Here is an 11,295-nt window from a genome sequence, read left to right on the forward strand (position 1 = left end):
AGGCACACGTGCAAGTTACCTTGGACAGATCTGAGTGAACAAACGGCTGCCTCCTTTGTTGGCTGAACTTGGTTCATCCAAAGCAAGCCAGTCCTGACTTTTCATAGCTGGGGGGGGTGGGGTGGGGAGGGTCTACATGTATACTGAAACTCATCACCCTGATCTCCGCGCGCGCGCGTGCGTGTAGACAATCAAACTGAAAAAGGCATGAATTTCAAGACAGAGTCACATTCATAGTTTGCATGACAAAAGCCATCCAGTCAACCCCGTGCTGAAATAAGGGCACACCCACAAACCTCTCTGGTGGGGGGAGTTTAAGTGTGGATGGAGAGGCACCAGAGTCTTTTCTCTAGGCAGGGCCATCTAGGCCTTACCAGGAAAGTGAATAATCAGCAATGGCACCCTATGACCTCCAGTTTTGGCAGCCCCCAGTCCGCTCTCACACTGTACCCCTCAGTGACAGGAGTCAGGGATGGAGCAGCCTGGTCATTGATTGAAAAGGTGGCACATGTGCCCTGGCATCTGAGAATTTCTTCTCAGGGCACAACACTGGGGGAAGATAAGGAGAAAACTGGTAGTTGGGTAATGGCAAGATTGTAAGTATGAAAATGTAAAATGTCTGAAGATGATTAAAGTGCCTGATGATTTAGTTCTAGATAAAGTGGCCTCTCTCCTGCTGTCCAGAGTGTGAGTTAACATAAAAGAAATGTAGGCTCTTCTGTTATCTCCATGATTCCTTTTTAAAACCCTTTCTCTTCCGCTTCATCTACTCAAGTTTGGTAACTAAACCCTGTTTGCTGAACCTGGGACTTAGGTACTGGGGTCATCGGTGGTTTCATAGTCCTTTGAAAACTGTGCAATAATTCTCCGAGCCAGTGGGTTAGTGGTCTTCAGCAGTTCGGCTGCTGAAGGGCGGGACCTTGGAGTTGCCTTGCTTCCCTTCTTCTGTAGCAAGGCCTTGAAATCATCGTTTCTGCCAGCATCTAGGTTAGCACTGCCACTTGACCCTGCAGAAGCAGCTGACTCACTGATTGGAGAATCAGCTGTGTTCTTTATTGGTGAATGGGAGCTTGGTCTGCTGCTACCAGCAAAGACCTCACCAGGCTCTCTCCAACCAAGCAGCTTTCTCTTGGACCTAAATAAGAGAAAGTTTACTTTGAGTGAATTTACGCAGCAGACATTTCCTAAATGCTTTGTATAACTTCATGAATGCCAGTGACATGATCTGGGAGCTTCCATAGAGCAGCCTTGCGGGCAGTTGTACCTACCAGCTTTCTCTCTCACTGCTAAGTCCTCAGAGTCCCTTTTCTGGCCCTCTGTCTCTACACCCCTTTCAATGCCCACAGCTGGAGTCGCTTAGCCTGTGCCTGCAGGCTCAGTTCTGCTCAGGTTCTGGGACCAAGGAAGCATTTAAGGAGTCTAGGCCAGCAGCCCAGTGACTCTGAATCAGGATAGCCTGAGAGCTGATCCTGTTCTGAACTGGTGCTCCAGCTCTAATGACTGGGCTCTTTCTAGTTTTTGTGTTTTTTTTTTTTTTTTTCCCCTCATCGCCAAGCCCCTGCTTTGTGCCCCTGTCCAATAACCGGGGCCCGGTCTGGTCCCCCTTTGCCCAAGTTCCTGCTTTGATGCTTGGCTCGCTGCCCCATTTCACTTTTTGATAAGATGTTTTTGGTACAAAGAATTCTGTAAAGGGTTAAATGTCTCCGTCTGTAGACCGAGCTTCCAGAGAGCAGATGGAGCCACAATAGGCCGAGCGGTTGCTAGGAGACGAGGGGCCTCTCACTCGGCACCTGGTCCTCCCCTCCCTGCCCCTCCTCCACTTCACCCAAAGATGTCAGTGAATTGCATATGTGAGGCTGTGGGCTGCATTCACATATGTGGGTATCTGAACTTAGGCTCCAGTTGCAATTCTAATGGCTACTTAGAGGTAGCAGCTTTTCTTTTGATATAAGAAGGGTAGACAATTACAATAGGAATTAAGAAAATTGGTCTAGACCTGTGTATCACAGTAAACAAATCTTCAGTTGTGCGTGAAGCCACAAACACGTCATCGTCCTCTTCGGCAATCCATTCGGCTGTTTTATCACTAATTACACTTTTTTCTTCAGTGCTTGCTTCCGTAGAACTCCCTAGGCATAAGAACCAGAAGGAATTAAATACTTTGACCACTAACAGTTAGGACAAAGCACATACTCCTCTGGTATTTCATTTGATGTTCAAAGCAACTCTGGAAGGGCTGCAGGGCAGAGACTCTTAATGTCTCCATTTTGCAGAGGAACACGATGTTCAGAAGGTTAGTGTTTTAGCCAAGGTGCAGTGAGTGGCAAAGATCAGCATGGGTCCCTATGTTCTCACGCCTTTTCCACTGCACAACAGGTTGCCTGAGCATTCTCTTGTTTTGAATGCAGCATTTTTAAAAATCAAAAAGCGGAGAGATATCTAAAGCAATGACTCAACCAGTAGGTGGGAGCGGGACCTATCTGAATCTCGGAGGGAGCCTATGGAGTTTGATGATGCATCTTCTAAAAATTACTTGTGGCTGTGATTTGTTTGCTTGTTTTAGCCACTATGATTTAACTTATGTTGGAAGTCCAAATTGGCCTAAGGAAGGCCATAAGATTTTGATGTTTGGTGTTAAAGGTTAAAAAAGGATGAGAAATGTGGATGGATCTGGAGGACAATAAGTTAAGTGAAATAAGATAGTTACCAAAAGACCAATGCTGTATGATTCCACTTACATGAGGTCCCTGGAGGAGTCAAATTCGTAGGGACAGAAAGTGGAATAGTGGTTGCCAGGGTATGGGGGGAGGGGACAATGGTGAGTTCTTGTTCAATGGGTACAGACTTCAGTTTTGCAAGATGAAGAGAGCTCTGGAGGTGGATGGTGGGTGGTCATGATTATACTACCCTGTGAATGTACCACTGAACTGTGCACTTAAAAATGGTTAGGATGATAAATTTTATGTTATGTGTAATTTTGCCACAATTAAAACAAAACAAACAAACAAAAGAAGAGACTTGCAAAAAAGGATGAGGAACATCATGTAGTTTAGTCGTATTGTTCCAGGAAGAGCTAGCCTCAAAGCATCCAAGAAGTGAGCTCCCTTTCCTCCAGAAAGCGCTAAGAAAGGCTGCTGCTAGAAACATGTTCCCTTGTTTCAGAAGCTTACAAGCCTTCCATAGCACTTGAACTCAGCCTGGGAGGGTACTGAGTCCCATGCATAAGACTAAAATCCACGTGGCTAGCGAAGAGTCCTGTACCGGGAGGTGGAGAGAGAGTTCCTAGGGCAGGGGATGTGTGCCTGAGCAGGTAGATCGGCTTCTAAGATCCTAGGGTGCTAAGAACTAGTTTGAGTTCAGTATCTCAGTACTGGGGGTTCCAGGGGAGATTGACCCAAACTGGATCTTGAGATCCACCCCTGGGTCACTCCTAATCCCAAGGGCAGTGAGACCTGCTCAGAATAACCCAAACCCTCAAGAGATACCTCCAACTGACCTGGTTATCCTCAGGACTCAGGACCATTACTTGTGGTCATTTGCTTCTGTCTCTGGCACGCCACCCTCACCCTCATCTTTCCTGGGATTCAAAGGAAAAGCCAGCAGAGAGTTTTACTAACCTAGAGGACTTGCCTTCCTTTCACCTTCAGCCTCCGGTGTTGAAGTTGTCCTTGTACCAGGTGACTGCAGGTGGTCACTGGTGGGGGGACACCTGGCTTCTTCCTGCAGGGTGATGATGGGGCTGAGTGACAGCCTTGGTTCTGTCCCGTACACCTCCATTTGAGCTGTGGGTGATGTGAGAGGCAGGTACAGCACGCTGGGCTTTTTTGGAACAGGAGGTGGGATCTTGCCTTTCTTTTTCTCTGCTTCTTCCTGGCTCTGGAGGCTAATTCTTTCAGGCAGGGCTTTCACCTTGGGGCCTCCATCCTCCATACTTCCCTGGGGAGGTTGCTGTGTTCCTGAGAAGAAAGCACCAGAGGAACTAGCAAAAGGTGTGAAAACAAGAGATGAGGGTGCTGTTGACTCCCCTGGGCTTCTGCCCTCAGGGCTGGAGGACTTTGGTTTCCGCACCACCGTGTAGATGTCTGGAGGGAGTGGCCTCATGTGTTGAATGGAGCTCTTGGGGGTCATAGCCAAGGTAGGGGAAGTTAGCGGGTACTCCTCAGGGACTGATGGTGGCTTGTGGACCAAGCTTGAAGGCCTTCGGGCCACGGGGGGCTTCTCAGCTATGGGAGGTTTCATCTTTCTCTCTGGCAAGGTGAAGACTTCTGCTCCTGCTTCCTCAGCATAGTCAGGGCTCTCTATGTCATCTTCGGGCTCGGACTTGCTGACTGACCTCAGGCGAACAGAACGTAGATCAGACTGAGTAACCATGGGCATAACTGGATGGTTGGGGCTCGTTTTCTGGGCCAGCTTGGCCCCAAAATTTGTATCTGAGTGATGCCGGCTCACCTTGGTTTTGCTTCTGATGGAGATACTCATCCCAGACAGATCCAGGTTGGTTGATGAGGTCAATGGTAGGTCAAACGAGAGCCGTGACTTGGACATTTTCTCCATTGGTGATGTCGGGGGTAGTGATGACTTCCTCTCAGGTACCACTGGACGCACCCGGACACTGCCACTTGGAGGGGGCAAGTGGCCTAGGGTCAAGGACATGGAGACAGTGGGTGTTGGTGTCTCTGACTGGCTGGAGTATCCACTGGAGGGTGACATCAGCCCAGTAGGCCTTCCTGGGGAGGGTACTTCCCTGGCCTCGACCTCGATGGACAGCTGGGAAGGTGTCGTGGCTCTGGACGTGGAAGGGGAGGCGAGAGACTCTGAGCTGCCCCGAACTTGCGTGCACTCAATGACTGTGGTGCCCGTGGCAGTGCTGGAGCTGGACAAGGATTGGTAGGTGTCACCAGACTTCCAGTCAGTAAGATACCAGTGGTGGGAGAATTGTGTGCCTTCTGGATCTTTGAAGGTTGGCACAGCTGGGTGACCCTGAGCATCCTGGTGGGATGAGTGACGTCCTTGGTGTTCCAAGGAGAGACAAAGGCTCCTGGGCCTCTGGTCCTTGGGTATGGCTGACCCACCTTCTTGCAAGAGGACTGGCTCATCTTTGACCAGTGAGACACTGCGCATTGGTGGGGAAGGCTTCTTTTTGGCCTTCCTGAGTGAGATACTCTTGGATCTCTGCCTTCTGTGCTGGGCCTCCTGTTGGGCACTAAGGGAGGCAATGTTGTCAGCACTGTTACTGCCCTGAGAACTTGTACTGGCATAAGGAAGGGCACTGGCTTCATTGGCCTTCTGTTCTTCATCATAGCCTACCTCTGCAGTGCCTGAGTCTGTGGGCACAGACAGTGACCTCTCCCGGAACCTGCTGGCCCCACCTGGGCCTGTCTCCAGCCTTGAGGTACCACTAGTGAGAAGGCCAATCTTGGAGGGTCGTTCCACTGCCTGCCTTTGTTGAGTAGGGTACTCAGAGTAGCCAGCTGACCCACTGCAGCCTGCTGGGTTATCACGAGTAACAAAGAGGGTAGCAGCCTCCTTAGGAACTAGAGGTGGCAGTGTGTGCAGAGAGACCCAAGCATTCCCAGAGGAAGGATTTTTTCCATTTTCCCTGACTTGAGTGCTCTGACTGGTGGCACTTGGAGTCATGTAGGTAAAACTATTTCCCTTCCAGGAAGCAGAGAACGTCGACTCGGTCGGTCCATTGCAAGAACTGGGGACGCTATACACCATTCCTATGCTCTCCATGCCAGGAGGGTGTGCACCACCACGTGCCTGGAGAGCTTCTTCTGGATCACTCGAAGGACTCCTCAGTACCGGTGAGGTGAGATTTGGGAAACGAGCTTCCTGACCAACTGCAACTCTTCCATGGACGCCCTCTGGGACTGAATGACTGAGCCTGATGTCTGAGGTGGCAGAGTGGGCCACGCTGCCTGCTGGGCTGTCGCTGTGACCTGGAGAAGGTAAACACAGAAAGTTAGCGGTGCAGCCAGGGATCCCGCGGCAGCTGTCTTGAGACAGGAGCACCAAGGGTTTTTTTTTTTTTTTTTTTTTTTTTTGCCAAGAAGCATTTGCCAACAGCTTGGTCGGGATGCCTTGGTTCTTCCTTTCCATAGATGAGGATGCTGGGGGAAGTTGGGTCCCTGCCCATCACCACACAGTGAGTCACAGGATGCCTGCCCTTGAATTGTCCGGGAGGCTGCCAAGCCAAAGACTTGTCGGCTTTGATTATTCCTTTTAGAGCTGAAGCGGCAGGTGGGACTACCTTGGGTTTTTCCCCAGCTTTCACCCCAGGTTTATGCACCATCACAGACTTCAGTGCTCACCTCTCCTGAGATGAGAGCAGAGGAGTTTGAACTGATAAAGGATAGCACTGTGTGACTTTCAGCCCCAGCAATGAATCTGGAGTATGCCACAGCTGAAAGGTTCAGGGTCTGGTGGCATTTTTGGCACCTGTCCCTTTTAAGCTTTGCAACATGAGAGACTTAGGATGACCTACACATGTGAGGAAACCATTTGGATGTTCAAAATCCCCAAAGACTTTTTCATATACAAAAATTATTACTGTTACATCATTGCTACTACTACTACTATAATAATTTATAACAGCAGCCACCATTTGCTGAACACCTACTATGTACCAGGCACATGGTAGACAAATATATGTAATAACTCTAATATGCATGACAAGTCCGCCAGGTTGGTATTATTATCCCCAACTTACAGATGAAGGCACTGAGGCTCAGAGGGGTTATGTAAGTTGGCCAAGGCCTCATGGTTAATAAGTGGAGAGGCCAGGACTTGCATCCATATCTCTCTGATATTCTAAATGGCTATATTCCATTTAGAATGGGAAACAATAGCATAATGAACCTATTAGCCTGAGAGACCTGTGCTCCATATTCTGTTGATGCCCTTGACAAAAGGCCCTTGGTTGTCCTTAATTACCACATTGGCTTCTTTTAGGTCATCCAACCGCCCTCCCTCCCCGCCCCCACCATCCCGCACTATGAATTATTCCTGGGTGGCAGGACTGGTGGAAATGAACAAGGGGAAGGGTCTGGGGCATCAGCTGTGGTGGGGTCACCTTGGTCTCGCTGTGAAAAGTTAGAGAATCCAATAATGGTCCGCCTCCGCCTCAGGGTGGATTTGGGGTTCACGGCTGTCTCTGTGTTAAACAACGAGTGTCGCAAACTTGCGTGTTTATCAAACTGCTGCCCTGTAGCCAAAATAAAGACACTTGGGTGCATCCTGGTTTCTGTTTACAGTACAACGGTCTGAGGTGGAGAGAATGGATGATGGTAGGAGCAATGAGCATGAATAGAGTCCAGGCAGGTGGCCCTTCATCCTCCTCCCTCCCAATCTGGCCCTGAATACCCACAGCCCCAGGGCGCACATGTTGGCTTTTGTAAGGTCATACCCAGGGTCACCGGTGAGTCTTAGGTGGCCGAGGGCCATGGTTTTCAACTGCGGCTACGTGGGAAAACCAACTGAGCAGCTTTTGAAACTCTAATACCTGAACCCCATCAAGAACACTTAAATCTCTGGCTGTAGGGCCCAAGTAGAAGCATTTTCTTGCATTCCCCAGGTGATTGATTGTTCAGAGGTACAGCCCGGGGTGAGAACCATTGGTGTAGAGAGACAGGTTGAGACTAGATGTTGCTTGATTGTAATCTTTTCTCAAAGAAAGCCTTTGTATGGGCCAGTAAGGACAGTGCCTCCAAGAGGCTGCCCCACTGCCCGCCAGCATCCAGGAAGCAGCCTGATAGCCTGTCCTCTAGTCACCTGATCACATTTTATCAACATTCATCCTTGGGTAGTGATTGAAATCTGTTTCTCTTAAAACACTGGGACAGTCTTTGCTCCAGGGGAATTTCTGGGGCAGGGGTGGGGTGAGGCATGCTGAACCCCCACCCCCCCCACTGCCTCTCTTCATCAGTAGGCTAGCCACACCTTCCCCTCTCAGCCCCATGGCTGCATGTGTCCCCACTTCCCACCCTGCCCTGAGCAAGTGGCTCTGCGGGAAAAATCAGGGTTGGCCTCACTGAAAGTAAGGTGGAAGCTTAAAAACAAAGTGCCCACCTTCACTCTGTGAGTGTCTCTTCTCAGCCCTCACTCCTCTTGGTATGTCTCCCTCGGCTCTGAGCTCTGTTTCCTGCCTCTGATTTCCTGAGAGGATGCCAGGGGTGCTGAATGGCCCCACATCCAGGGAATGTTGCCACATGTGGCCAGACCTGTCCTCACTGTCTTCATCAGCTTTTCCCAGCATACCACTGGCCAGTGCTGGCTCACAGGGTGCCTCTGGTCCCTTTAAGTCAGGGAGTCTTCATTTCATCTGGTCGCTGGCCTACCTCCTTCTGAAATGACTGACCCTCCTCCTCTTCCACTTACAGCTGGTGGAGTGTGGAGCATGAATTAATGATGGGCATAGAAGAAGGTGCCACATGTCCCCAAAGTCACAGCCAGCCAAGCCTCATTTGGCTCGGTCTCTTTCTATTACTCACCTTCTCAAACACTTGCCATACCGGTTGAAGAGGCCCACCTCACTAGAAGTCCGGATGCCTACTGAAAGCGCCACAAGGCCCTTGCTCTGTGTCCCGGGTATGATCCTCCCTTCTAGCACCAGCACTACAGACCTTGCACTTCCACCCCGGCTCCTATCTGTGCACTACCAACCTGGCTTCTGGCACAAGAAATTTTCTTTCCCCAAACCGAACAGAACTCACAAACTTGCAATTTCCATAGATGTACCAAAGAACACACAAGTTCACAAGGTTTTAAGGTATTCTGTTAAGAGAGATTTGTTTGCTACCAGATGGGCTCAGTTAGTGTGGCAGTGCCAGCAGAGAGTGAGGAAAGAGCAGCCAGAGCCCCCTCTTCTGCATGCCTCTGTTCCCCAGTGAGGGCCATGACCTTGACAGTGCAGGGTGAGCCAGTAGCAGAGAAAGTCTCGCTCCCTCCCCCGGCACCCAGTGCATTTGGAGAGGATGGTCTGTAGTTGGCATGGAGAGAAGCAAACGGAGGTGGTGCTAAGCAACTCTACCAGAGATGTTGATGGGCACAATGTCAGAGTGCGTGGAGCAAGGTTGAAGCCACCGTTTCTCCTCTAGGAAGGGCAGAGGGAAGGGGCTATTCCAGGTAGCTTGCTTGTCGGCTGTGGTAGACAGGCTCAGGGAGGCCTCAGGGGCCCTCACGCCCTGGGTGGTAGTCTCATCCTCGCTCAGCTGCCGTTTTGTAGGCTGTTGGGAAAGAAGGTGATGGGAAGGGTGTGCTCCCGATGAGATGAGCCATGCCCATGGGATGGCTGTCTAGGCAGGGTGGTCGGAGGCTTTGTCTGGGAGGCAGGAAAGTGTGGACAGGCTGTCAGGCCAGACACCTGCTTGTGTACGGCCCATCTGGGCAAGGCCTCAGGGTAGCTCTGCTGGTAGGCAGAGGTGAGCAGCAGCTTCCGGTGGGTAACGTAAGCAGCTGGAAGACTCCTGTCAATAAGTGCAGAGAGAGCTCTGCATGCTGGCTCTCACAGGTGGGGGAAGAGGCAACTCACCATCAATACAAACTGCAGACGCCTGCCAGCCTGGGGCCTTGGGCTAGGGGTGGGCTCAGGGGCCTCATCAGCAGAGCGGAAGGTCTGCCCCAGGAGTCTGGCCTCCAAGTACTGTTCCTCATATTCTTCTGAAAAATAGCACAGTGGATACACACTCGAGGGGGCCACAGTCAAGCCCTGGGCTGGGAAGGGACCATAAGAGCTGGGTCTCCTGCTCTAGCTGCCGGGCTTGACTTGCATGGTTTCTCTAGGATATTTCCCGGCTTCTGAGCCTCTGGATTCAGAATTGGAAAGAAAGCCTACGTCCCAGGACTACGAACGCAGAGGAGAAAAGAGAGTCGATGAATTCGAGTTGTGCCAGTTCTGAGACCAAGCCTGTGTCTTGATGGCTCCCACCTTCGGTGCTCAACCTGGAGGAGAGGTCCAGGAGGCAGACACCTCTTGCTAGTTTATGCTGCGGGGTCCCCTCCCTGAAACCCTGCACTTCTTCAGGTTTTCTGCAGCCCTACCAGGGAAAGGACCTGTGTGAAGCACGAAGACATGTGCATTGGCAAGTCCAATGCGGAGTGCTCCCTTGGATGTCAAGAACTCTTATTTGAGCCTCTGAGGGCCTAGTTCCCTGCATCCTGGTCCCACTGTGGGCGGTGCAAGGCCGAGGGGGACTCAGTTGAAGCAGAGGGAAGGCAGAGGTAGTAGCATAGAAGGCAGGAGGAGTGGAGGGGCATTGTCAGCGAGTACAAAGGACACACAGACTTGGATGGCTCCATTTAAGTGATGAATTCGATGAGTAAAGGAGGAACGTGAGAGCAAAGAACCAACAGGTGGGGCTCTATGCACATTTGAACAGACTTCAAGACTCCTGGAAGCTCGGACTCAGGAGGGGCTTCAAAAGTTCGCTGGTCCAACACCCCATTGTGGGCTCAGAGTTCTTCCTCAGCAGCCCTTCTAGCTGCTTCTTCAGCCTCCACATGGTCCTGCAGAGAAGGAAGGGCAGCCTCCCTCCCAAGGCAGCTCATTCCATCCACGAACGATCGGGGCTTTCAGGCGTGTCAGGAAAGCTCTTCCTATCTTGAGGTGGAATCTGCCTCCCGCTACATTTCTGCCCACCTGTCCTAATTCTGCCCATGGTGGCAACATAAAGCACATGGACTCTTTTTCTGCATGATAGCTCCTCTCTTATCTGAACACAGGGCTCACGGTGTCCCCTGGAATCTTGCTTCTCTAAGGTCGCCGCTGCCCTGTCAGGGAGGCGAGGGTTTGGGCTGTAGTCCAGTTGAGTGGCCCAGCTGTTGTTTTCTAGTCCCCCTACAAGTTAACCCTTGTCGGCGTGGATAAGTGAGAGCCGGTAAGGCTTCTTTTCACACTTAACGTTCACTCAACAAATGTCTACTGAGCCCCTCCCGGGGATCCGGCTGTGCCAGGTGCTTCTGGAAAGGCAAGGGTACGAAGAGATGTCATTCTTTATGTGGAGACGCTCAGTCTGGTCAGGTGGACAAAGTCTACACCCAGGACCAGTAGGTGAATGAATAAATGAAGGGACAAATGAGAGAAAAAGCAGCTCAGAACTATCTAAGTCCTCCTGAGCTGGATGGCATAAGGTGGCTGACACGAGTGCTCATGCGGGGACGGATGCAAAGTGCAGAGCTAGTGTTAAAGGAGTTTTTAGGTGAGGCAACTTTGAAGAAAGTATGAGGATTGGGGGTTGGGAGAGCGAGGAAGGGCTTCTAAGCTTTGAAAAAGGCCCAAGTGGGACAGCGAGTGCC

General features: G+C 50.9%; 1 protein-coding gene across 2 annotated transcripts in view; it reads right to left on the reverse strand.

Moving 5' to 3' along the window:
• Nucleotides 1–208: 208 nt before the first annotated feature.
• NHSL2 (NHS like 2) overlaps nucleotides 209–11,295 on the reverse strand; it is a 47,085-nt gene continuing 35,998 nt past the window's right edge. Inside the window, exons 3-8 of one of the 2 annotated variants that reach the window (XM_039219854.1) lie at nucleotides 9,533–9,660; nucleotides 9,032–9,227; nucleotides 7,076–7,207; nucleotides 3,618–5,942; nucleotides 1,997–2,129; nucleotides 209–1,135 (exon numbers count right to left, since the gene is read on the reverse strand). In XM_039219854.1, the coding sequence (XP_039075785.1) occupies nucleotides 811–1,135; nucleotides 1,997–2,129; nucleotides 3,618–5,942; nucleotides 7,076–7,207; nucleotides 9,032–9,227; nucleotides 9,533–9,660 (3,239 nt within the window). In that variant the 3' untranslated portion in view covers nucleotides 209–810. Of the gene's footprint in view, nucleotides 1,136–1,996; nucleotides 2,130–3,617; nucleotides 5,943–7,075; nucleotides 7,208–9,031; nucleotides 9,228–9,532; nucleotides 10,960–11,295 lie in introns of both variants that reach the window. The other variant, XM_039219855.1, reaches the window with a different exon arrangement.

Source organism: Hyaena hyaena, unplaced genomic scaffold, assembly GCF_003009895.1.
Source record: "Hyaena hyaena isolate Hyena2069 unplaced genomic scaffold, ASM300989v1 scaffold_844, whole genome shotgun sequence".
Classification (NCBI taxonomy): domain Eukaryota; kingdom Metazoa; phylum Chordata; class Mammalia; order Carnivora; family Hyaenidae; genus Hyaena; species Hyaena hyaena.